Source organism: Sander lucioperca, chromosome 8 (assembly GCF_008315115.2).
Source record: "Sander lucioperca isolate FBNREF2018 chromosome 8, SLUC_FBN_1.2, whole genome shotgun sequence".
Taxonomy (NCBI): domain Eukaryota; kingdom Metazoa; phylum Chordata; class Actinopteri; order Perciformes; family Percidae; genus Sander; species Sander lucioperca.
Genome location: NC_050180.1, coordinates 42,107,351 through 42,131,172, shown reverse-complemented (window position 1 = coordinate 42,131,172; position 23,822 = coordinate 42,107,351). Strand labels below are relative to the sequence as shown.

At 45.0% G+C, this 23,822-nt stretch overlaps 1 protein-coding gene across 1 annotated transcript in view; it reads left to right on the top strand.

Moving 5' to 3' along the window:
- Nucleotides 1-23,159, top strand: part of ttn.2 (titin, tandem duplicate 2) — a 363,393-nt gene extending 340,234 nt beyond the window's left edge. Inside the window, exons 209-224 of the mRNA XM_036004140.1 lie at nucleotides 211-385; nucleotides 1,179-1,469; nucleotides 2,085-2,384; nucleotides 3,153-3,455; nucleotides 4,677-4,979; nucleotides 5,944-6,212; nucleotides 7,507-7,822; nucleotides 9,256-9,561; nucleotides 10,048-10,347; nucleotides 10,896-11,471; nucleotides 12,071-12,376; nucleotides 12,984-13,366; nucleotides 13,731-13,941; nucleotides 14,429-20,203; nucleotides 20,483-20,770; nucleotides 21,800-23,159. Of these exons, the coding sequence (XP_035860033.1) occupies nucleotides 211-385; nucleotides 1,179-1,469; nucleotides 2,085-2,384; nucleotides 3,153-3,455; nucleotides 4,677-4,979; nucleotides 5,944-6,212; nucleotides 7,507-7,822; nucleotides 9,256-9,561; nucleotides 10,048-10,347; nucleotides 10,896-11,471; nucleotides 12,071-12,376; nucleotides 12,984-13,366; nucleotides 13,731-13,941; nucleotides 14,429-20,203; nucleotides 20,483-20,770; nucleotides 21,800-22,092 (10,395 nt within the window). The 3' untranslated portion in view covers nucleotides 22,093-23,159. The remainder of the gene's footprint in view (nucleotides 1-210; nucleotides 386-1,178; nucleotides 1,470-2,084; nucleotides 2,385-3,152; nucleotides 3,456-4,676; nucleotides 4,980-5,943; nucleotides 6,213-7,506; nucleotides 7,823-9,255; nucleotides 9,562-10,047; nucleotides 10,348-10,895; nucleotides 11,472-12,070; nucleotides 12,377-12,983; nucleotides 13,367-13,730; nucleotides 13,942-14,428; nucleotides 20,204-20,482; nucleotides 20,771-21,799) is intronic.
- The last annotated feature ends 663 nt before the right edge of the window (nucleotides 23,160-23,822 follow it).

The window sequence follows — 23,822 nt, the reverse complement described above, 5'->3', positions numbered from 1 at the left end:
GAGATAGAGACAGCAAAAGTGTTTGTTTTGATGGTTGACAGGAAGACAACACAAGGGTTAACGTTGAACCCTGCGATAAGACGAACGTACGTTATGCATATAGAAGCTTCAGCCGAATCCTTTCAGACACTCTTTACTGTTTGAGTTCACACTGTGATATCTAATTATTGTTTTAATGATGACTGAATGATCTTCTTCTGCTACTCCAAGGTGGGCACGGACAGGTGGAGCACCGTGGCAACGCTGAAGGCGTCGGTGTCCCAGCACACCGTCCAGTCTCTGGTGGAGAACGACCAGTACCTGTTCAGGGTCCGAGCCACCAACAGCAGGGGGGCCAGCGAGCCCATGGACACCGTCACACCCGTCACCATCCAGGACATCAAGGGTGAGACACAAACACCGCTGTGGCTAGAAGGGATACAGCCACAGCTAAATTATATGGAATTTATATAGTTTTTTCCCGCTTTTTTCAAAGTTATTTTTTTTATTGTCACTTTTGTCGCCCTAGTGTTGCCTTACTTCCTCCTTCGTTCCATTCACGCTGGTTAGGGAGTACATGGCTTAAAAACACTGTTCAAGCGGGAACATTATTGAAAGGTGTTTGAGAACCACTAGTCAGTCCCTCCAGAAAAACTCGATTATGTGATCTCATAATTCAACGCATAATCAGCCAAAGTCTGCATATTTATGCGGGGGGCGCATTTTTTCAAATACGCCGTACTTTCGCCGCATAAATTGCCGATTTCCGCGCAAAATATGCGGGGCTTGCATGATTTCATAATCCCCGCATTTTCGTTGCAAAAAAATCACATATATCTTAGCAGAAAGTTGAAAAATGTTGCGTTTACTTCACACAAGAGCAGCCATTTTCCCCTGTTGCCATGGGAACGTTATGAAGTGACGTAATTACGCGACGTGAACATCATCGAAAAGCTGCAAACCCCGCGATGAAGCCACGATGAAACCGCAGTTTTTGCAAGTTCCCGCAATTTCATCGCATAAAATTGCATAAATATTCCGCGTATTCCATCGCATTTTTTAAGAAAACGTGCCGCAATAATCAAGGATTTTTGCCCGCAACAATCACAAAAAAACTCAACAAAAAAATTTTCTGGAAGGACTGATTGGTCTAATGGTTGAAATGTAATAACTTGTGACTCCCCTGCTGTGTGTTCCAGTGATGCCGAAGATCGACATGACTGGCATCCCTCAGAAGATCGTCTACGTGCACCGCGGCAAACCCATCGACCTCAACATCCCCATAAAGGCCAAACCGCTGCCCGTCTGCTCCTGGTTCTTCGGCGGCGTAAAACTCAAGGACAGCCTGGACCGCATCAAGATCGACAGCGACGGAAAGTTCAGCCGCCTCGTCATCCGCGAGACCACCATCAACGACACGGGAAGGTACTCGCTGGAGGTGAAGAACGCCGTCGGCACGGCAACCGAGGTCATCAAAGTCATCATCCTCGGTAAGTAGACTTTGGGTAATAAGATAGTTAAAGACTATTTAGTAAAGTTTTATTAACTATCAATTTAATCTAATTTATTAGTGATGGTTATTATAATGTGTTACCTAGACTTTCTGCACACACGTGAAGGCAAGGAACATAGAAAGAAGGAAGAGTCAGACGTCACGTTAGAATTATGTATTGGTGAAGTTAGTGAGGAGGGAAAGTCCCACTTTAACACATCATCAACACATCAAGCGACAAATGTTGGTTAATTTTCCGTTTTTGCGAGTAAATGTAAGAAGGCTTTCCGCCACATTGTGAGTAAATGTTTGGTAAATGTTTTTCAGTCTTTATTTTGGTGAAGCTTAAGCGTCAGTTTTCAGTCAGTTTTCAGGGAGTTTTCGGTCAGTTTTTACCCTGTAAAGCGACTTTGAGTTCATGAAAAGCACTATATAAATTAAATGTATTATTATTATTAGTTTTCAGTCAGCGTTAAGTCAGTTTTTAGTCAGTTTTCATTTAGTTTTCAGTCAGTTTTGTAACGCCAGCCACCATGTCACTTCTGTTTGAAATGGGAATGAGATACGTGAACATGAAAAGATTCTAACCAGCGGTCTTGTTGTGTCCGTCCAGATAAGCCTGGCATCCCTGTGGGTCCGATTAAGATCGAGGAGACTGACGGCGTGTCAGTGACGGTCAGCTGGGAACCTCCGGAGAAGGACGGTGGTGCCAACGTCAGCGGCTACGTTGTGGAGCAGCGCGACGCCCACCGTCCGGGCTGGGTCACCGTCTCAGAGTCAGTGACGCGTCCCTGCTACAAGTTTAGCAGACTGTCCGAGGGAACTGAGTACGTGTTCCGTGTCGCAGCCATGAATCGCTTCGGCATCGGCAGCTTCCTGCAGTCGGAGGTGGTGGAGTGCAAGAGCCCTAAGAGTGAGTTCTCGTCCCTGTTTTCTATACGTTATCTAATTTATTTGTGGCAACAAAATCTACACACCAAGGTTTTTATTATTTAGAATTTCCAATTAGTTTTGACTTTTGGATTTCATTTTAGTTTAGTTTGAGTTAGTTTTCAGAGTGTGTTTGTTCTATCCATCTATGAATGGATCTGTTAATCTATGGATGGATCTATTAATCTATGAATGGATATATTCATCTATGGATGGATCTATTAATCTATTGATGGATCTATTAATCTATGAATGGATCTGTTAATCTATGGATGGATCTATTAATCTATGAATGGATATATTCATCTATGGATGGATCTATTAATCTATTGATGGATCTATTAATCTATGAATGGATCTAATAATCTATGAATGGATCTATCCATCTATGAATGGATCTGTTAATATATGAATGGATCTATTAATCTATGAATGGATCTAATAATCTATGAATGGATCTAATAATCTATGAATGGATCTAATAATCTATGAATGGATCTGTTAATCTATGGATGGATATATTAATATATGAATGGATCTGTCAATCTATGGATGGATATATTAATCTATGAATGGATCTATTAATCTATGAATGGATATATTCATCTATGGATGGATATATTAATCTATGAATGGATCTCATAACCTACGAATGGATATGATAACCTATGAATGGATATATTAATCTATGAATGGATCTGTTAATCTATGAATGGATCTGATAACCTATCCGTCTGTGTTTCCCGTGCAGCCATCCCGGGACCTCCCAGCAGGCCAGAGGTGCTGGACGTGACCCACGAGGGCATGACGCTGACGTGGCAGCCGCCCGAGGACAACGGCGGCTCCACCATCGCGGGCTACATCATCGAGCGTAAGGAGGCGGGCTCTGACCGCTGGATGAAGATCAGCAAGAACCCCGTCACCATGACGCGGTACCGCTCCTCGGGCCTGATCGAGGGCCTGGAGTACGAACACCGCGTCACCGCCATCAACTCCAGGGGAGCCGGCAAACCCAGCGAGAGCTCTGCCATCACCATTGCCATGGATCCCATCGGTACGTGCTGCAGAAACTGGGTGTAATGACTAGGGTTGGCATTTATTAAAGCCTACCCGCCAATTTATAGTCAGTCTTACCAGTGTGCAAGTACATCACAAGGCCCGGTCTATATTAGACTGCACAAACCACACCCTTCAATCTGAGTTCGTAACACTCAGGTCGCAGATATAGAGCACCGAGCCGGTTCAAGACCAATAGGAGTAAAAACTCCTTTGTCCCATGTGCAATAACTAGAAATGAGCCGATACCAGTATCGGTATCCGCTCCGATACTGCCTAAATGCTGGTATCGGTATCGGGAAGTACTGGAGTTAATGCACCGATCCGATACCACGTCATAAAGCCCTAAAGAACATCTACGTTAAAGTAGTTTATTTCTGTTCTTTTTCCGTTATAACTGACTGTCAAACTGGATAATAGAAGAAAGTTCTGTGGCGTTCATGTTTGTGTTTGTTCATGTTTCACAAAGAGTTTAACCTGAGCCAGACCGACAAAAAAGATAGAACTAATATCACATCCATACAGAGATAGTAGTATACAGCTGTTATACATCATATCATCATACAGAGATAGTAGTATACAGCTGTTATACATCATATCATCATACAGAGATAGTAGTATACAGCTGTTATACATCATATCATCATACAGAGATAGTAGTATACAGCTGTTATACATCATATCATCCATACAGAGATAGTAGTATACAGCTGTTATACATCATATCATCCATACAGAGATAGTAGTATACAGCTGTTATACATCATATCATCATACAGAGATAGTAGTATACAGCTGTTATACATCATATCATCATACAGAGATAGTAGTATACAGCTGTTATACATCATATCATCATACAGGGATAGTAGTATACAGCTGTTAAAACATAATAAAATATATGACACACTGGTATCGGATCAGTACTCGGTATCGGCCGATACGCAAGTTCAGGTATCAGAATTGGTATTGGGAAGCAAAAAATGGTATCGGGCCATCTCTACCAATAACTCGTCTTAATTTGCACATGTAATGTAGTACGTTTTTCCTTTTTGTACTCATGTCTTTGTATTGTTGTCCTGTCTATTTGTATGTTGTTTGAATTTCTTTTTATCTTTCACTCCTGACTGCATATGAAGTTTCCCATTTGGGATAATAAAGTGACTGAACTGGAGTCAGTATGCAGTATTTACCAAAACGTCTATGTGTTGTTGAACAGAGCCTCCAGGTGTTCCCGTCCAGCCCCGAGTCACCGACTCCACCCGGACCTCCGTGTCTCTGGCCTGGCTGCCGCCCGAAGAGGAGGGCGGCTCCATCATCACCGGGTACTTCATCGAGATGCAGAAGGTGGACCAGGTGGAATGGACGCTGTGCAACACCACGCCCACCAAGATGTGCGAGTACACGCTCACCCACATGCCCCAGGGCGCTGAGTACAAGTTCAGGGTTGTGGCGTGCAATGCCGGCGGCGCCGGAGAGCCCGCTGAGGTTCCCGGAGTCGTTAAAGTCCAGGAGATGCTGGGTAAGTAATCCATAGCTCACTTATCAGACAAATAAACAACACACTTTTACTTCTCTTTTACCTGAATCTGTAATTTAAAGGGAGAGAATATCAGCATGAAACTTCCCCAGCAGATTACTGACATTATGTTTTCTGAAATGTTATGTTTAAATATGCGAATGATACATTTTCTTATTAAATTTGCGCCAATTTGCATACACTTCCAGAACAGATGTGTGAACATTCTTGTTTGATTTTGTGACATATTAGAGTCAAAAGTTTTTACAAAGGGGAAGTTTGGATATCTCTTTTTATCAATACTGTCAACAGCCATTTTTCTGCATGTTTTTAAGGATAAAATGTTGTATAAATCAGGCTGTGAATGATATCTGAACAAAGCCATGTGTAAAAAGCTTCAGAATATAAAGGGGAGTGGAAGTGGAAAGTTTGATGTCTGATAGTGCTGCTGACGAGGAGTCTGAGAACAAAACCTTTAAAGATATGGATTGTAAAAACAGATATCAGCACCAAACTTCCCCAGTTGATAACTGACATTAAGACAGTTATTTTCGTATTTGGTCACTTTTTTCAACATTTTTGTCACTTTTTCCAAGATTTAGTCACTTTTTCCAACATTTTTGTCACTTTTTTTCAATGTTTTTGTCCCTTTTCTTAACATTTTTGTCACTTTTTCTGCTTTTTCGTCACTTTTTTAAACATTTTAGTCACTTTTTAATTGTTTTTTTGTCAAGTTTTCTGAAATTCAAATGTTTAAGTATGCAAATGAGACGTTATCTAATGCTAACTTTTGGTGTATGTAGAAGAAATCTACAGACGCAAATAGACAAAGTGTAGTCAAATAAATGTTTAGTTTCCACCAGTCTGAAAGAAGACGTTTTATGGAAGATAGAGAGCCTTAAAATCTTTTAATTGAAAAATAGTTTTTGCCTCTAATTGACAACCAGCTAATCTTTTTCCCCTCCAGATTATCCCGACTACGAGCTTGAACGTAAGTACGAGGAGGGCTACGTGGTGCGGCAGGGCGGAGTCATCCGTCTGTCCGTGCCCATCAAGGGGAAACCCATCCCGACGTGCAAGTGGACCAAGGACGGCCGCGACATCTCGCACCGCGCCATGATCGCCACGCACGATGACATCACCGAGCTGGTCATCAAAGAGGCGCACAAAGACGACACGGGCAGCTACGACCTGGTGCTGGAGAACAAATGCGGCAGGAAGGCCGTCTACATCAAGGTGAGATACATGTACTGAAGGGAAACACAGGAGGAACATTAAAAACTAGCGCTGGAAAGTAACTAAGTACATTTACTCCAATACTGTACTTCAGTACAGATGTTGAGGTACTTGTACTTTACTTGAGTCTTTTCTTTTCATGCCACTTTCTACTTCTACTCCGCTACATTTCAGAGAGAAATATTGTACTTTTTACTCCAGTACATTCATCTGTTACAGCTTTAGTTACTAGTTACTTTACACATTAAGATTACTGCACACAGAACACATGTAGTTTATAAAATCTGATGTTTGATTCTAAAGTAAACTAGCCGACAATATAACGGCTACAAGTCCAGCTGAGATGATTAGACCATTAAACACACAACTGGTTGATCCTTTACTCTTTCTACAATGTTTTAATACTTTAACGACATTTTCCTGATGATACTTACAGACTTTTACTGAAGTAACATCTTCAATGCAGTACTTTTACTTGTAACAGAGTATTGTTACAGTGTGGTATTAGTACTTTTACTGCAGTAAAGGATCTGAATACTTCTTCTACCGCTGCTTTTGACATACCTGCAAACTTTGGGCTGTGACAAAGAGTATTTATTAATACAATAAATACAACGATGTAAACTAAAAGGCTTTTGGGCGCCTGGGTAGCTCACCTGGTAGACATATAGAGGTTAACTCCTCGACGCAGCGGCCGCTGGTTTGACTCCGACCTGCGGCCCTGTGCTGTCATTCCCTCCTTTCAATTCAATTACATTTTTCAATTCAATTTTATTTATAGTATCAAATCATAACAGGAGTTATCTCAAGACACTTTACAGATAGAGTAGGTCTAGACCACACTCTGTAGTTTACAAAGCCCCAAAAATTCTAGTAATTCCCCCAAGAGCAAGCATTTATTGCGACAGATGTCTTTAGCTGTCCTATACAAATAGAGGCCTAAAATGCCCAAAAAATTATCTTAAAAAAACAAAAACTAAAAGACTTTTAATGAGCCAGGACTTGACTCTTCTTTTACTCTGGCTTCTAGCACCTTCTTTTTAACATGCTGTTAGCATGTTAGCATGTTAGCAGGTAGGACACAGGGTTTATTACAGCTAACATGCTAACAGGCTGTCTGTTGTTAGCATGTTAGCAGGTAGGACACAGGGTTTATTACTGCTAACAGGCTGTCTGTTGTTAGCATGTTAGCAGGTAGGACACAGGGTTTATTACTGCTAACAGGCTGTCTGTTGTTTGCATGTTAGCAGGTTGATATTTGAAACTTAACTTCCTGTGTTATCTTCTCCTCCAGGTGAAGGTGATCGGCCGCCCCGACGTCCCAGAAGGCCCTCTGGAGTTTGACGACATTCAGATCCGATCCGTGCGGGTCAGCTGGAGACCGCCGTCGGACGATGGCGGCTCCGACATTCTGGGATACATCGTGGAAAGGCGCGAGGTTCCCAAGGCCGCCTGGTGTACGGTGGACTCCCGCGTGACGGAGACCTCTCTGGTGGTGAAGGGCCTGAAGGAGAACGTGCAGTACCACTTCAGGGTTTCTGCCGAGAACCAGTTCGGCATCAGCAGATCTCTCAAGTCTGATGAGGCCATCACGCCGAAAACACCACTCAGTGAGTTTGGTTTCGTGATTGTTCTCAATGTCCAATCCCATCTGATGTCTGTCAGAAGTGCTCAATGGTGTTTTTTGCCTCCAACGGCACCTTCCAGGCTACTAACCCTAACCTTAACCCTAAACATAACCATTGCCTCGCTGCCTGGGAAGAGACGTTGGGGGCAAAAAACACCAAAGACCGTCAAAAGTTGCATTGTTTACATGTTGGACAAAATAAGCTACTTAATAGACACATTTACGTGTTCTGATTTCATTTAATTAATCTTATTTAAAAGGACAACACACTTTAATCCACATTTCTGTAATGAGCCAGTGTTAGCCAGCCAGCTAATCAACTAAAAAAAAACTTTGGGGGATAATATGATAATGCTGAAACATGCTATTAGTATTTGTGAATTAACAAACTGGTTAGATGCAATGAGAGTGTTAACATCATTCAGTAAGACCTGGGAAAACATCCAAGTGACCAGTAGAGAAGGATCCATGAAGAGCAAAGACCGCGGGTCTTCTCCACTACGTATGACAGCTCTTTAAAACTTGTCCAGCAGTGAACAGGTCCGCGGCGAGGGAGCGTAGGGTGTCATTAAATGTCACGATCTTTAAATGAAAATGAAAAATGTCAAATTCTGGCGACACAGTAATAGTTTTTTAGGAAAAAGTGAATATATTGGTACAAAAAAGCCTTAGACTGGACAAGCGTTGGATTAGTTCAAACTGTAGCTTTCTGGCCAGATGTTTAGAGACCAAAGCAACAGGAAACAGCAAGACATTAGTACGGGTTAAAATCTACAGACAGACGACAAGTCAAAATAAATTCCCTCTGCACGCGATAGGATAGCGCTACAACCAACCAGAGCAACGCTAGTTGATAGATTAAATTTTTGCTGTATCCGGTCGGCAAAACTCCGAACACATCTTCCTTTTTTAAGAATGACTTCAGTGCCGTTCTTTGTTCTTTTCTCAAAGAAAAGCTGAACTCCAAGTCTTCCAGAGTCACGGCCAAAGCCGATTCCAAAGACCGCTGTTCACCAGCAGCAGCAGCCATTTCTTTGTTTTCAAGTAGCAGGGAATTCACGGGGAACCGTCGGCCACTCTGCCGTCATTATGTTAAGCCCCGCCAATCAACTCTATGCACGATGTGATTGGCCTGGCCAGAGTTTGGTTTTTCCAGCTCGCAAGCCAACGTTGGGTTGCTAGACCCCCTGGCTGCAAATTACAATTGCTGCAGCTAGGGTGTGTCTAGATTTCTAGGCTAAAAGAACAGGGGAGACACTTTGTTTCTCTCACTATGACTCTAGAGTCACTACTCGCTCTAAAGATAATCCCCATCACTCTCTCACGGGGGAAAGCTCTGTGTTGAGCCTCCGCAGAACCATCAATCAAGCTGCTGTTGTAAATATGGATTTCACTAACAACGTGTTTCCCCTCCAGGCCCACCAGAACCTCCCAGCAACCCTCCAGAGATCATGGAGGTAACCAAGACGACGGTGTCTCTGTCCTGGGCGCGGCCCAGGGACGACGGCGGCTCCCGTGTCACAGGATACTACGTGGAGAGGAGAGAGGTGTCGACGGAGAAGTGGATCCGACACAACAAGACCCACATCACCACGACCATGTACAACGTCAGCGGCCTGATCCCCGACGCAGAGTACATGTTCAGAGTGGTGGCCCAGAACGAGGTTGGGCTGAGCGAGGCCGGGCCGGCCTCAGAGTCCGTGGTCTGCAAAGAGCCATTCGGTGAGTTAACATGACACAAGGCTTATTTCTGCAGGAATACATTGATATGAATAAGTAGTATAAGTAGACAAGACATTGGAAAACAAGATATAAATAAGTGGGAGCGTGCCTATTTTCCCACAGCCCTATGTTCCCACATTTCTAAGATTTTTTTCAAAATTAGGCCCTATGTTCCCACATTTCCTTTTTCATAAATTTGTATCAGATTTTATCCCCCTAACCCTAAAAAAGCAGAGCAAGTGGCAGCAGATCAAGTATCAATCATCACATCCATACATATATTAAATAGATCCATCAAGACAATACAATAATAAAAACTCATACTAAGATTGGCATCTGAGCCATTTTTTCAGTTCCACAGGCTTGTTGCTACACACAAAAAGGACTCCTTACCTAAATTACTCTTAATCATTAACATCCCTATTCCTTTTATAATAATACTTTTACTAAATATTAATCTCCTCCCATCTTTCCGTCTCCTTGTAGACAAACCCAGCCAACCGGGAGAGATCGACATCATCTCCATCACCAAAGACTGCATCACTATCCACTGGCTGCGGCCGGAGCACGACGGCGGCAAAGAGATCCTGGGCTACTGGATCGAGTTCAGGCAGGCTGGAGAAAGCGCCTGGAAGAAATGCACCAAGGAGCGCTCCAAGGACCGCCAGTTCACCATGGGAGGCCTGATGGAGGCCACCGAGTACGAGTTCAGGATCTTCGCTGAGAACGAGACCGGACTGAGCCGACCGCGCCGCACGCCAATGGGCATCAAGACCAAACTGAGCGGTGAGCTGCTGCACAATTCCTATTCCTATTCCTGCCAACTTAATCACTAAAGGTCTTTACACACCAGGGACGTTTTGTTTTCGTGTCATTAATTCGGACATCAAAATATTTTTTTCAAACTGTTGTTTTTCTTGAAATACTCGGACTTCTATATTTTTTAAATTCCACTTTTTTTTCTTCACATACTCCATTGAAAATTCTCTTTTTTTCTTCAGACTTTTGTTAGTTTTTTTATATTCCCATTTTTTATTTTGAAAATTTTCTGACTTTTTTTTCCTTTAAATATCAACTAAATTGAACTAAATCCACATAACCAGATTATCAGAAGAGTTTAAAACTACATTTACAGAAGAAACAATCAATAACAACTAGTACTCACACTCATAATAATTATGAGTGTGAGTTCAGTTGGTATCATGAACAGTGGCAGTTATAGTAACAGTTATAGTAACAATAAACGGATATATAACGGAACTAGGAACTATTATAGAAATAATAGTTATGGCAGTTCAGGGTGTTTAAAAGAATCTCTGCTGATGTTTCTGCAGTTGGTGAGGCTCCAGCTCTGAAGGAAGACATCCAGGACGTCACCACCAAGCTTGGCGAGTCGGGCACTCTGACCTGCGGCATCATCGGTAGACCTCTGCCGGAGATCAAGTGGTACCGCTACGGCAAGGAGTTGATCCAGAGCCGCAAGTACAAGATGAGCTCTGACGGACGCAACCACTCGCTGAGCATCCTGACGGACGAGCAGGAAGATGAGGGCCTGTACACCTGCAGGGCCCTCAACGAGGCCGGAGAGGTGGAGGCCAGCGGCAAGTTGCGCCTGCAGGCGGCACCGCAGTTCCATCCCGGCTTCCCTCTGAAGGAGAAGTACTTAGCCGGCGCTGGCACCAGCCTCCGCCTCCACGTCGTCTACATCGGACGCCCCATTCCCCAGATCATGTGGTTCTACGACAAGAAGCCTCTGAACGCTTCCGAGAACGTGATCATTGAAAACACAGAGAGCTACACCCACCTGGTGGTGAGGAACGTCCAGAGGAAGACCAACGCTGGCCGCTACAAGGTGCAGCTCAGCAACGTGTACGGAACCATCGACACCGTGCTCCGCGTGGAAATCCAAGGTAACACCGGACTCCTGAAGGCTGTCCTGTTCTAAGTTGACTAACACTCATATGATTTTGTCGACTAATTTATTAGTTGATTAATTTAGGGCTGCGACTAACTATTGTTTTCATGGCGGATTAATGTGTGGATTATTTTCTTGATTAATGGATTAGTTGTTTGGTTTCTAAAATGTCAGAAAATGGTGTAAAAAAACATGCATTCCTAATTTAAAGAGAGACTTCCTGTTCTGAGCTCAGGCTTTATTTCTTACATTTTAAACTAAATCAATGATCACTCAAAACCCCCCAAAAAAGGAATGAAATGGAGAAAGAAGAGGGTCTTTTGAATGGCAAGATTAGTTTCAAAGCCCTTCCAGATGATTTTCTCCTCAAGACTAAAGTTATTTGCATGTACTGTCGATGTGAACTGAGTAACCACTGGAGGACGTCCAGTCTGAAATACCACTTGAGCTTTAACAACTGTAAAAAATATACTTTTAAAGTACATTTAGAAAGGTTACAACGTTTGTGATTATTCTCTATACTCTGGACAATTATGTGATTAATCGCGATTAAAAAAAGACCTGTTACTGATTCAATTTTTTGTTTCCTCCCAGATAAACCATGCATTCCCGAGGGCCCAATTGTTGTTGAAGGCCTGCTGAAGAGCTCCATCATCATCAGCTGGAAGGCTCCCAAAGACGACGGCGGCTCCATGATCACCAACTACATTGTGGAGAAACGCGAGGCCAAAGAAGGCGAGCAGTGGAATCTGGTGTCCTCCTCCGTCTCTGGCACCACCTGCCGTGTCCCCAACCTGATTGAGAGCGCTGGATACTACTTCAGAGTCTCTGCCCAGAACCAGTACGGAGTCAGCGAGTCTCTGGAGATCCCGTCCGTGGTCATCATTAAGAGTCCATTCGGTAAGTCCGTACTTGTTTTGTTTGATAGTTTGGGCTTCTGTGGCTACATTGCAGAGGCAGGGTGAACTTTATTCTTTATTCATTTTTTTTAACAGATATGTAGAGCCAAAGGCCAGTACAGACCATATCAAATAGAGCGGCCAGGCTGGGGCCACATGCAATTTTAGGGGTACCAAATATATTAAGCACAAGTGTTCCATACTATCAACCCTCCATAGGTTTGGTTCTACAAAGGACTAACAATGCACCTATAACAATAAACCCAAGAATACTCATTAAGTGGTAATATACATTTTATTTATCACGGCACATGAATGATACCCCTTCTTTGGGAAAAAGGTGGGGTTAAAAATGTATGAAAATCAGTCAATTTAGAGAGGAACTTTGAGAAGAAGGCTAATGGCTCCATGCTCCACTAATAATACCGGTAGCATGGCTTTCCTCTATGTACACATGTCCTATATATAAATTATAATTTTGGCTGTTATTTGTGTCCCCTTCAAAATTGCTCTTGAGAAATCTTATGCTAACTGTCCCCTGTGACTGTTCGTTGAAATGTAAGCCCATGTGTAGAGCACCGGAGTAACATTCCCTGTTTATTTCTCAGAAAAACCTGGCATCCCACAGCAGCCATTCATCATCAGCTCCACCAAGGACTCATGCGTCGTGTGCTGGAAGCCTCCGAGCAGCGACGGTGGTGCTAAAATCACCAGCTATTACCTGGAGAAACGTGAGAAGAAGCAGAACAAGTGGATGTCAGTGACCAGTAAGAAGTTTGTGGAGACCAAATACGAGGTCACGGCGTTGCTCGAGGGCTTCGAATACGAGTTCCGTGTCAAGTGTGAGAACATGGGCGGCGAGAGCGACTGGAGTGAGATCTCAGCGCCAATCATCCCCAAGTCCGACCAGTCTCCTCGCGCTCCTGCCTTCAGGGAGGAGATCAGGGACATGACCGTCAAATACCAGGCCAATGCCACATTTGTCACCAAGGTACTTACTTACTAATTTACTTCAAACATGTGAAAGAAAACAGAAAGGGTCATACAGAAAATAAGGATATTACACAAAATAGAAAGCATATAGAGAGACATGCATGACAAACACTTGATGATTTGGGTCACATATCCGAAAAGCAGTGGAAGGAAGAATGTACTTATGTTACCTTTTTTTAAATTGAAGTTGACATTGCATTTGCTTTCAACAATTTTCAATCTGTGTCAAAACTACAAGCAATTGTATTGCAAGTGTGGAAGGGACACCCAGAGTCCAAGGAGAAGATTGTTTCACTCAGCCAAGTTGATGAGCACAAGTATGTTTTAATTTTTTTTAACTTGGTTATTTTTCCCGTGACAAGGTGGTGGGACATCCCAAACCTCTAGTGAAATGGTACCGCAGTGGAAAGGAGATCCAGGCCGATGGAACCAAGATCAAAGCCCAGGAGTTCAAGGGCGGCTACTACCAGCTGGTCATCGTTGCCGCTGATGAGACGGATGCTACAGTTTACCAAGTCAGAGCCACCAACTCATCAGGATCCATCTCTACCACTGCCAACCTGGAGGTGGAAGGTATGGCAAAAATAATTATTCTTCATGTTTTTTAGAATCCATTAAAGGAGACCTATTATAAACCGTTTTCAGGTTCATACTAGAACAATGTTTTCATGCTTTAATGTTAAAAAACACTTCCCCCTCTGTCTGAGACACTTTGTTGCAGCGCCTGTCTCTTTGTAAAACCAAGTCTGCTCTCATTGGTCAGCGTTTCTGCATTTCAGAGTTTCTGCATCTGTGCTGCCTCTGTAAAAGAGTTTATAGCAGCAATTTATACTGTCAAAATTCACAGATTAAAGCTTCCAAACCAAATACTACACAACCAGACATGTTCCAATTAACGTCGACAGCCAAGATTACAAGGAATTTCTTTTAAATACCTAGCTTACCTCAATATTTATTTTAGAAAAGAGTAATAGGTCTTCTTTAAGTGATGTCCTCTGCAGGTGTAATGTCCTAAATAGAATAAATATTAAACTACTTATTTTTGTCACTTTAATTCCAGTTCCTGCTAAGATCCACCTGCCCAAGGAGCTCCAGGGAATGGGATCAGTCAACGCTGTCCGTGGGGAAAACATCACCATCAAGATCCCCATCTCTGGCAAACCAGAGCCAGCAATCACTTGGCAGAAGGGTCAGGAGATTCTCTCCAACTCTATCTATCACCAAGTCATCACAACCAGGTCGTTCACGTCCCTCGTCTTCCAGAAGGGAATGCAGAGGAAGGACACTGGCTACTACATCATTACCGCAAAGAACAGGTTCGGTACGGATAAACAAACCATTGAAGTGAACGTGGCCGACATACCTGAGCCTCCAAAGGGACTGGTTGTCAGCGACGTTGGCCGGGACTCCATCACGTTGACCTGGGAGCCTCCTGCCAACGACGGCGGAAGCGACATCATTGGCTACATCGTGGAGAAATGTCCCACAACTGCGGACAGATGGATCCGCGCAGGACACACCGCAGACTGCAGCATCACAATCATCAACATGTTCGGAAAGACCAAGTACCAGTTCCGCGTCGTCGCCGAAAACCAGTTTGGCCTGAGCGCTCCTTGTCAGCCAACTGAGCCGATCACGACGAAGGAAGACACGTCCGTGATCAGGAATTATGACGAGGAAGTGGATGAAACCAGAGAGATCACCAAGGAGGAGGCTCTGTTCTACAAGGTAAAGGAGCTGTCATCCAAGTACGTCATCTCTGAGGAGCTTTCTCGCTGCCAGTTCGGAGTGGTCCACCGCTGCACGGAGATCGCCACCAAGAAGACCTTCATGGCCAAGTTCATCAAAGTCAAAGGAACCGACCGGGAGTTGGTTCTCCGAGAAATCGAAGCCCTCAACGTAGCAAGGCACAAGAATGTTATCTATCTACATGAATACTTTGAAAGCATGGAGGAGATCATCCTGATCTTTGAATTCATCTCCGGAGTGGACATCTTTGAGCGCCTCGGCACCAGCAACTTTGAGCTCACAGAGCAGGAGATCGTCCGCTACCTGAGACAAGTCTGCTCCGCCCTCAAGTTCATGCACAGCCACAACTATGGCCACTTCGACATCCGCCCAGACAACATTGTCTACACGACAAGGAGAAGCACCAATGTAAAGATTATCGAGATGGGCCAGGCTAGGCTGCTGGTGCCAGGAGAAAACGTCAGAATGCTGTTCTCCGCTCCGGAGTACTGTGCCCCTGAGATCCACCGTCACGACCTGGTCACAACCGCCACGGATATGTGGTCCGTGGGTGTCATGGCTTACATTCTGCTAAGTGGCCTTAATCCGTTTGCCGCAGAGTCCATCACAAAGATGATCGAGAACATCTCCAACTGTGAGTACATCTTTGACAGTGAAGCCTTTAGCGACATCAGCCTGGAGGCTATGGACTTTGTGGACAGACTTCTAGTCAAAGACAGGAAACTCCGTATGACCGCCCACGAGGCTCTGGAGCACCCTTGGCTCAAGATGAAGATCGAGAATGTCAGCACCAAGATCATCAGGACGTTGAGACACAGAAGGTACTACCAGACTCTGGTGAAGAAGGTAGATATCATTGTGTCGTCGGCTCGTGTGGCTTATGGCGGTGCCTTCAAGAACCAGAGAGGATTGGCTGTGGGAAAAGTGAAGATTGGAAGTGAGTACCATGGCCTCCGCACCGGTCCAGTCATGCATGCCTCAGCTGAGGAAGGCGGCCACGTCAGATTCACTTGTAGCATCACCAACTATGACAAGAGCACTCAGGCGTCATGGTACTTCGGAAACCGCCAGCTCCACGCAAGTGCCAAGTATGAAATCACCTACAGCAATGGTTTTGCCAGCATCTACGTTAAGGACATCGAAGAGAGTGACGATGGTGTGTACAGATGCAAAGTGGTGAGCGACGAGGGAGAGGACAGCGCTTATGGAGAGCTCTTTGTCGAGACAGTGAGGAGCATCCGAGAGCACTACATCAGCCGCTCAATCAAGAAACTCAGGAGGAGAGTCGACAAGACGAAACTCCTGCAGAGACCGCCAGAGTTCACTCTGCCTCTCTACAATCGCTCCGCCTACATCGGTGAAGACGTGCGCTTCGGCGTCACTATCACCGTGCACCCGGAGCCTCACGTGACGTGGCTGAAAAACGGAGAAAGGATCAAGGCGGGCGATGACGACCGCAAGTACACGTTCACCAGCGATAAGGGTCTGTATCAGCTAATGATCCACAACCTGGATATGAATGACGATGCAGAGTATACTGTCATGGCCAACAACAAGTTTGGAGAAGATAGCTGCAAGGCGCGTCTCACCGTGACACCTCATCCTGTGACAGAGGAAACTATGAGGCCCATGTTCAAACGTCTGCTGGCTAATGTTGAGTGTGTTGAGGGACACAGTGTGCGCTTTGAGCTCAGAGTCTCAGGAATTCCAACCCCGACTCTGAAATGGCAGAAGGACGGTCATGCGCTCGAGTTTGGTCCCAAAGTCGTCGTCATACAGGAAGATCTCGACTACTACGTCTTGCACATTAGAGAGACTTTGCTCGAAGACTCCGGTGTGTACAGTGTGACTGCAACCAACTGTGCCGGCTCTGCAAGCTGCCAGGCTACCCTGAAGGTGGACCGCCTCACCTACACCAGGAGAGAGTACAAGAGCGAGGAGGAGAAACACAGACATGTACAGAAACAAATTGAAAAGACTCACAAGATGGCTCTGAAGATTGTCGCCACTGAGGAGCTCGTACCTCTCAACCCAACAGCCCAGGAGGCGCTCAAATATGCTTCAGAGATGTACAAGCCCGCCGTGAGCACCAAGAACGTTGAGGGTGAGTTCGACATCACGGTTGAGAAGTCCGAGACAAAGAAGTTGGAGGAGGAGAGGAGGATCTTCATGCCGTATGAGATCCCCGAGCCTGTGGTTCACGATCCCAAAGCTCTGGATGAGGACAAGGCTATCAAACTGTTTGTGCCTCTCTCTGACATGAAGTGGTACCGAAAGCTGAAAGACCAGTACGAGGTTTCAGAGAAGATGGAGAGGATCGTGCAGAAGAGGCAGAGACGTATCCGCCTGTCCAGGTGGGAACAGTTCTACGTGATGCCCCTCCCGAGAATCACTGACCAGTACAGGCCAAGATGGCGTATTCCGAAACTCACTCAGGATGATTTGGAGACTGTCAGGCCCGCCCGCCGATCACCTTCTCCTGAATCCGAGATCTCCTTTAGATCCAGAAGGAGATCTCTGGGAGACATGAGTGACGAGGAGCTGCTGATGCCCGTGGATGACTACCTTTCCATGAGGAAAACTGAGGAGGAGAAAATGATGCTGGAGGATGAGCTAGAGCTCGGATTTTCAGCCTCTCCGACCCGCAGCCCCGTCCGCATTGAGCGCCGTGCCGTGGAACTCAAAGAGAGACGGCAGGAAGTCAGGCACGAGTCTGTCGAGGTTTCTGAGACAAAGAAGAAACGCACCGTTTCCCAGTTCATGAGAAGGAGAAGGTCTCTGTCTCCTACGTACATCGAGCTCATGCGTCCCGTCTCCGACCTGATCAGACCGTCACGTGCCAAGCCCCCAGTAGAGGTGGAGGGAGAGGCAGTGGTGCGGAGGTCCCCCACGCCAGAGAGGACACGTCCTCGCTCTCCCAGCCCCATCAGGTCAGTGGAGAGGTCATCCCGCTCCTCCTCCAGGTTTGAGCGTTCCGCCCGCTTCGACATCATGTCCCGCTACGAGGCGAGAAAGGCCACTCTGAAGTCCGAGAGGAAATACCAGGTGGTCAGCCAGACGCCATTCAGTCTGGACCACGCTCCACGCGTGACAGTCAGGATGCGCTCTCATCGCGTACCGATCGGCCAAGACACCAAATTCATCCTGAACATCCAAACCAAGCCAGAGGCCGAGGTCAAGTGGTTCCACAACGGAACTGCGATCTCCGAAAGCAGCGAAAAGTACATTTTCACCAACATGAGTGGTGTGTTGTCCATCACTATCCTGGAGTGTCAGGAAGACGACAGCGGCACATACCGCTGCGTGTGCTCCAACGCCAAGGGAGAAGCGTCTGACTACGCCACCCTCGATGTGTCCGGTGGTGGCTACACCACCTTCTCCTCTCGCCGCAGAGATGAAGAAGTCCAGAAAGGATACGTCCCTGAAGTCACTAAGATTGACCACTATCACACCACACACTTCAAAGCTGGCTACTCTTCTCAGACACACTTGGAGGTGGAAGAGAGCAAGTCTAAACTAACAGAGACACGTGAAGTTGTCACACGTGAAAGATACGCTGCCTCCTCTGAGAGATACTCCTCTGCTGAAAGATACGATTCTTCCATCAAGTACGCCTCTGCTGAATACCTGTCATCTGATTCCTCCTATTCATCGGATAAGTTTTCTCTGACTGGAAAACGCACCACGTCTGAAGCTAAACTGAAGTCGTCTTCTGCTGCTACTGCTGTGACCGAGGAAGTTTCTGTCCACAAGGTGAAGCCTTCTCTTCCTGCCAAAATCCTTACCAAGCCCCAGTCTGTGACGGTCGCAGAGGGAGAGAGCGCCAGATTCTCTTGCGACATCGATGGCGAGCCTTCACCCAGCGTAACGTGGATACATGAGAGTACAACCATTGTCTCGTCTCACCACGTCCGCGTTACCACCACGCAGTACAAGTCCAGCATGGAGATCTCCTCTGTGACGGCGTCCGACGAGGGCAGCTACATCGTTGTGGTGGAGAACTCAGCAGGCCGACAGGAGGCTCACTTCACTCTGACGATCCGCAGATCAGTTACCAAAGAGGAAGTCAAGGCTGTGAAATCCCCCGAGCCGTCTGTAAAGTCACCCACTCCGAGTGTAAAGTCTCCGGAGCCTTCCGTCACATCACCGGCTCCCTCTGTTACGTCCCCTGTCCCCAGCATCAAGTCTCCTGAGCCTTCGATTAAATCGCCAGCTCCAAGCGTCAAGTCTCCTGAACCAAGTATAACGTCTCCTGTTCCGAGCGTGAAGTCGCCAACGCCGAGCGTGAAGTCTCCCCAACCAGAGGGAATTAAAACGCCAAGGAGCGTCAAGTCTCCTGAGCCATCCACACCCTCTCCAGCACCCAGCCTAAAATCACCAGCTCCAGGCGTCAAATCTCCTGAACCCGAGGGAATTAAGTCACCACGCGGACTAAAATCCCCTGAACCCAAACTCAAGTCACCACCGCCACCGATCAAGTCTCCTGAGCCTGAGGGAGTGAAATCACCTCGTGGCATCAAATCTCCAGAACCTGCGGGAATCAAAACACCAAGAGGACTTAAATCTCCAGAACCTGCGGGAATCAAAACACCAAGAGGACTTAAATCTCCAGAACCTTTAGGCATCAAATCCCCAAGAGCCTTAAAGTCCCCTGAGCCCGAGGGAATCAAATCACCCCCGAGGATGAAGTCTCCTCCTCCCGTCATGTCCCCGAAGAGGGTCGTTTCTCCGCCCACTGTCAAATCCCCAATCCCGAAACCTCCCAAAGTCCTGAGTCAGCTGACAGCCGAGGCGAGCGAAGGCTCGGTGCGGATGTCCTGCGTCTGCGAGAGCAGCGTCAAAGAGGTGGTGTGGTACGTCAACGGGAGGAGGCTTTCACAGAGCAGCCGCTTCGAGATGCACTACTCGGAGGGCTCCTGCAGCCTTCTGATCTGTGATCTGGCAGACAGCGATCAGGGAGAGTACACCTGTGAGATGACCTCAGAGGGAGGAGTGTCCAAATCCTCTTTCTCCTTCACCGGACAGGCGTTCCAGTCCATACGGATGAAGATCACAGCCTACCGTGAGCAGCAACTGGCACTTAAAGGTGAGCACCGGCCTCAAGTATCCAAGTAGATTTAGTCCAATTTCATGCTATTTAAAAGAAATTCTGGCTAGGGCTGGGTATCGTTTGGATCAAATCAAATCTGCTTGTCAATTCTGGTTGTAATTTTTTATGTATACCTGGTTCTTGGCATTTTGTAATATGTTTTAATTTGGAACTGTGTTTCGGTTCCCTTTTCCTAGTCCTGAAACAGCCTTAACTTTGAAGTCATTCTGAAGATTTTACATATTTATTATTATTTCCATCTCTACCCCTCATCAGGATCAATGGCGATGAGTCAGAAGGAGTCGTCGTCTTTATCCGTGAGCTCATCCGTGAGCTCATCCATGATGATGAAGAAAGAAATGCACGTGATGGAGGAGTCGTCGTCCTCCTTCTCTTCCTCCGCCCAGCAGGCGATGATGTCATCCATGATGGAGTCCAGCTCCTTCAGCAGCATGGCAGCCGAGATGAAGTTCGAGACTATGTCCATGTCCAGCATGTCCTCAATGACGTCCGAGACATACGCCATGAGCTCCCAAAGTGAGGGATCCTCTTTCAAAGCAATCGGTAAGATTGGTAATGAAACAGTTGGTCGTTGGAGTTTGTGGCATTTTAAAAGTAGGTCTGCTTTAGTAACAACGCTGTAATTGGCAGCTGTGAACCGGGATGCATCCCTACAGGACAAATGTTCAGCGTCAGTCAGCGTCCACTAAAAGTTCTGTTTCTGCCGCTGACAGACTCAGATTATTATTCTAAGTGTCTGACAACATTATGAAAGGATCCCTACAGAGATAGACCTTTTAGTTAAAGAGTAAGATCCTTTCAGTTTAACATGAAACAGCCCCGAAATCCCCATCACCAAACTACACCAGACTCCATGTAAATAATCAGGACTTTTAGCGTGTATAGAGCCAGCATATCTCCACATGTAAATGGGTGAATTAAGGGTTTATTTCAACCAAACCAGAGTGGTGATTGTTGGAACAGTGGAAAGATGAACCAAGACGGCTTTTGATAGTTTGATTTAGTTTCTGTCCACTTTGAATGAAATGTGTTTTACGATGATAAAAGTACTGATTATTTACATGGAGTCTGGTGGGTTTGGTGAAACTAAAAGTATCTTACTCTTTAACAAAAAGGTCTATCTCTGTAGGGACCCTTTCCATAATGTTGTCAGACACTTAGAATAATAATCTGAGCCTGTCAGGGTCAAAAACTGTTTTTAGTTGACATTTGCCCATTAACATTACATTTCAGCTTGTTTCGCTAACTGCCGACTGCAATGGTCTTGCTTGTTACTGGACCAACTTCAAAAGATTGTTGTTCCACTTGTCACTAAGACACAAAAACATGGGAAAATAGGGACCAGGTTGGAAAAAAGCAAAGTTACCCTTTATTATTCAGACTCAACAGAAAGGCACTTCTTTTAAAATGAATAGCTACAAATCATAAACTTCTTGCATCCCTGTAAGTGAATTTAGCAACACTACGCTGTTCTTGGTACCTGATTTAGAAAATCTAAGTTTTCTTCAGCATTCTGTTGCCAAATGTTGCGACCGCTAATATTTTATTTAAAACATTTATTGTGTCTTCCAGGTTGTGCTCCGCGGATCGAGGCTCTGCCGGAGGACATCAGCATCGAGCCGGGCAAAGTCCTGACGGTCACCTGCGCCTTCTCCGGCGACGCCAAACACATTGAGTGGTCCCGCAGCGGCAGAGCCATCGAGGTGACTGCCGGCGGACGCTTCCACATCGACACCACGGAGGACCTGACCACGCTCATCATCACCGGCGTGAAGGAGGAAGACGCCGGAACATACACCCTGAAGCTGTCCAACGAGCTCGGCTCGGACACAGCGACTGTTCACATTAGCATTCGATCAGTGTAAAAAAAAAAAAATATATCTAATCGTTCGATCTTCCCCTTTTCCCTACTTCCATGCCTTTTTATTTATTAACTAAGCAAAAATAATCTACTTCATAAAGATCTGGATTTCTGTTCTTGTAAATATGAACTATTTTTGTACCAATCTTGACATTAATTTATGCCAAACTAGACTAAAGTCTAAAGTTGTTATAAAATGTGCCATATTGGATAACTATGACTTAGGATTTTTGATCCATTTTTCTGTGACATGTACATAATGTATATAGCCGAATTTAACGGTTATGGGAAATGTATGCATTGTTATTTATGACAATAATATTAACTGAAACAAAGTGAAACTAAATGTGGTTTAACAGGAGAAAGTTTCACTCGGAACGAATACCTTGTTAAGCCAAGAAACTAAACAATGTGCCTCAACGATACGTTGAAGTCTTAAGATTGCCTCAACAGGTAGAGAGGCTCCCTGTTGAAGTTAACTCAATCCGAGACAGAACTATGAATGCACTGCGGTGCTGTTGCATTGGAACAAAAGCGCGAGATCCTGAGTGCTGTTTGCATCTACCCTCATGTAAGCAGGACGACTGGACCTCGCGCTCTTGACTGATTATGTCATACCGCCATTTCGATGACATGCTCACAGTGCGAGCGGCCTGCACTCCCTGAGCACAAGCGTTTTTTTTTTGTTTTGTGCTCCGCTTCTGGCAACTGACCACTCTCACGGCTCTTCAGTCGTACCATCGAACCTGGCAAATCACGAAAAAAACAAAACAAACCGAAGAGTCTGTGCGCTGTGCTTGGTTGCAGAGGCGGAGCTGTCTCTCGGAGGTCTGCAGTGTGTTTGTGTGTTAGTTTTTAGGAGTTCAGTCAAGCCGGGTGGCACCAAGCAGTCGTACGGCAGCCGAAAACCAACCGGCGCTGCGTTGAACGAGGACGGAGAGAAACGTGGTCTTGCGTGTCTCCCGGCACTTTGGTTTCATTTAAGTTAGAGTTGTAGCGTTGACTATTTTCGCAGCCTCCTTGAGTTTTTTCTCCAATTATTGATTTAATAAAGCATGATTATCAGCACTACAGGATGTCTCTGCTGTGTTTTTTTTGTGTTTGTTTCTTTTTGTGCTTCTATTTTAATTTTAAAATCACAAGAATTTGAAAGGATAATTTGGATTTTGTTAATGATAAACTTGATATTTAGGGTCGTCAGTTTTATTATCCCAGTGAGCTCAATTTTTTCCCTCCTAATTCAAAAAAAGTATGTCAAAAAGTCATAGTATAGTATGTCGAAAAAAAGTCATAGTATAGTATGTCGAAAAAAAGTCATAGTATAGTAAGTCGAAAATAAGTAGTATAAGGTCGAAAAAAGTCCAATAAAGTCATAGTACAGTATGTTGAAAAAAGTCATAGTATAGTATGTCGGAAAAAAAAGTCATAGTATAGTAAGTTCAAAAAAGGCCAAAAAAGTCATAGTATAGTATGTCGAAAAAAGTCAAAAAAAGTCATAGTATAGTATGTCGAAAAAAGTCAAAAAAAGTCATAGTATAGTAAGTTCAAAAAAGGCCAAAAAAGTCATAGTATAGTATGTCGAAAAAAAGTCAAAAAAAGTCATAAAAAGTCACAGTATAGTAAGTTCAAAAAAGGCCAAAAAAGCCATAGTATAGTATGTTGAAAAAAGTCGAAAAAAAGTCATAGGATAGTATGTCGAAAAAAGTCGAAAAAAAGTCATAGTATAGTATTTCG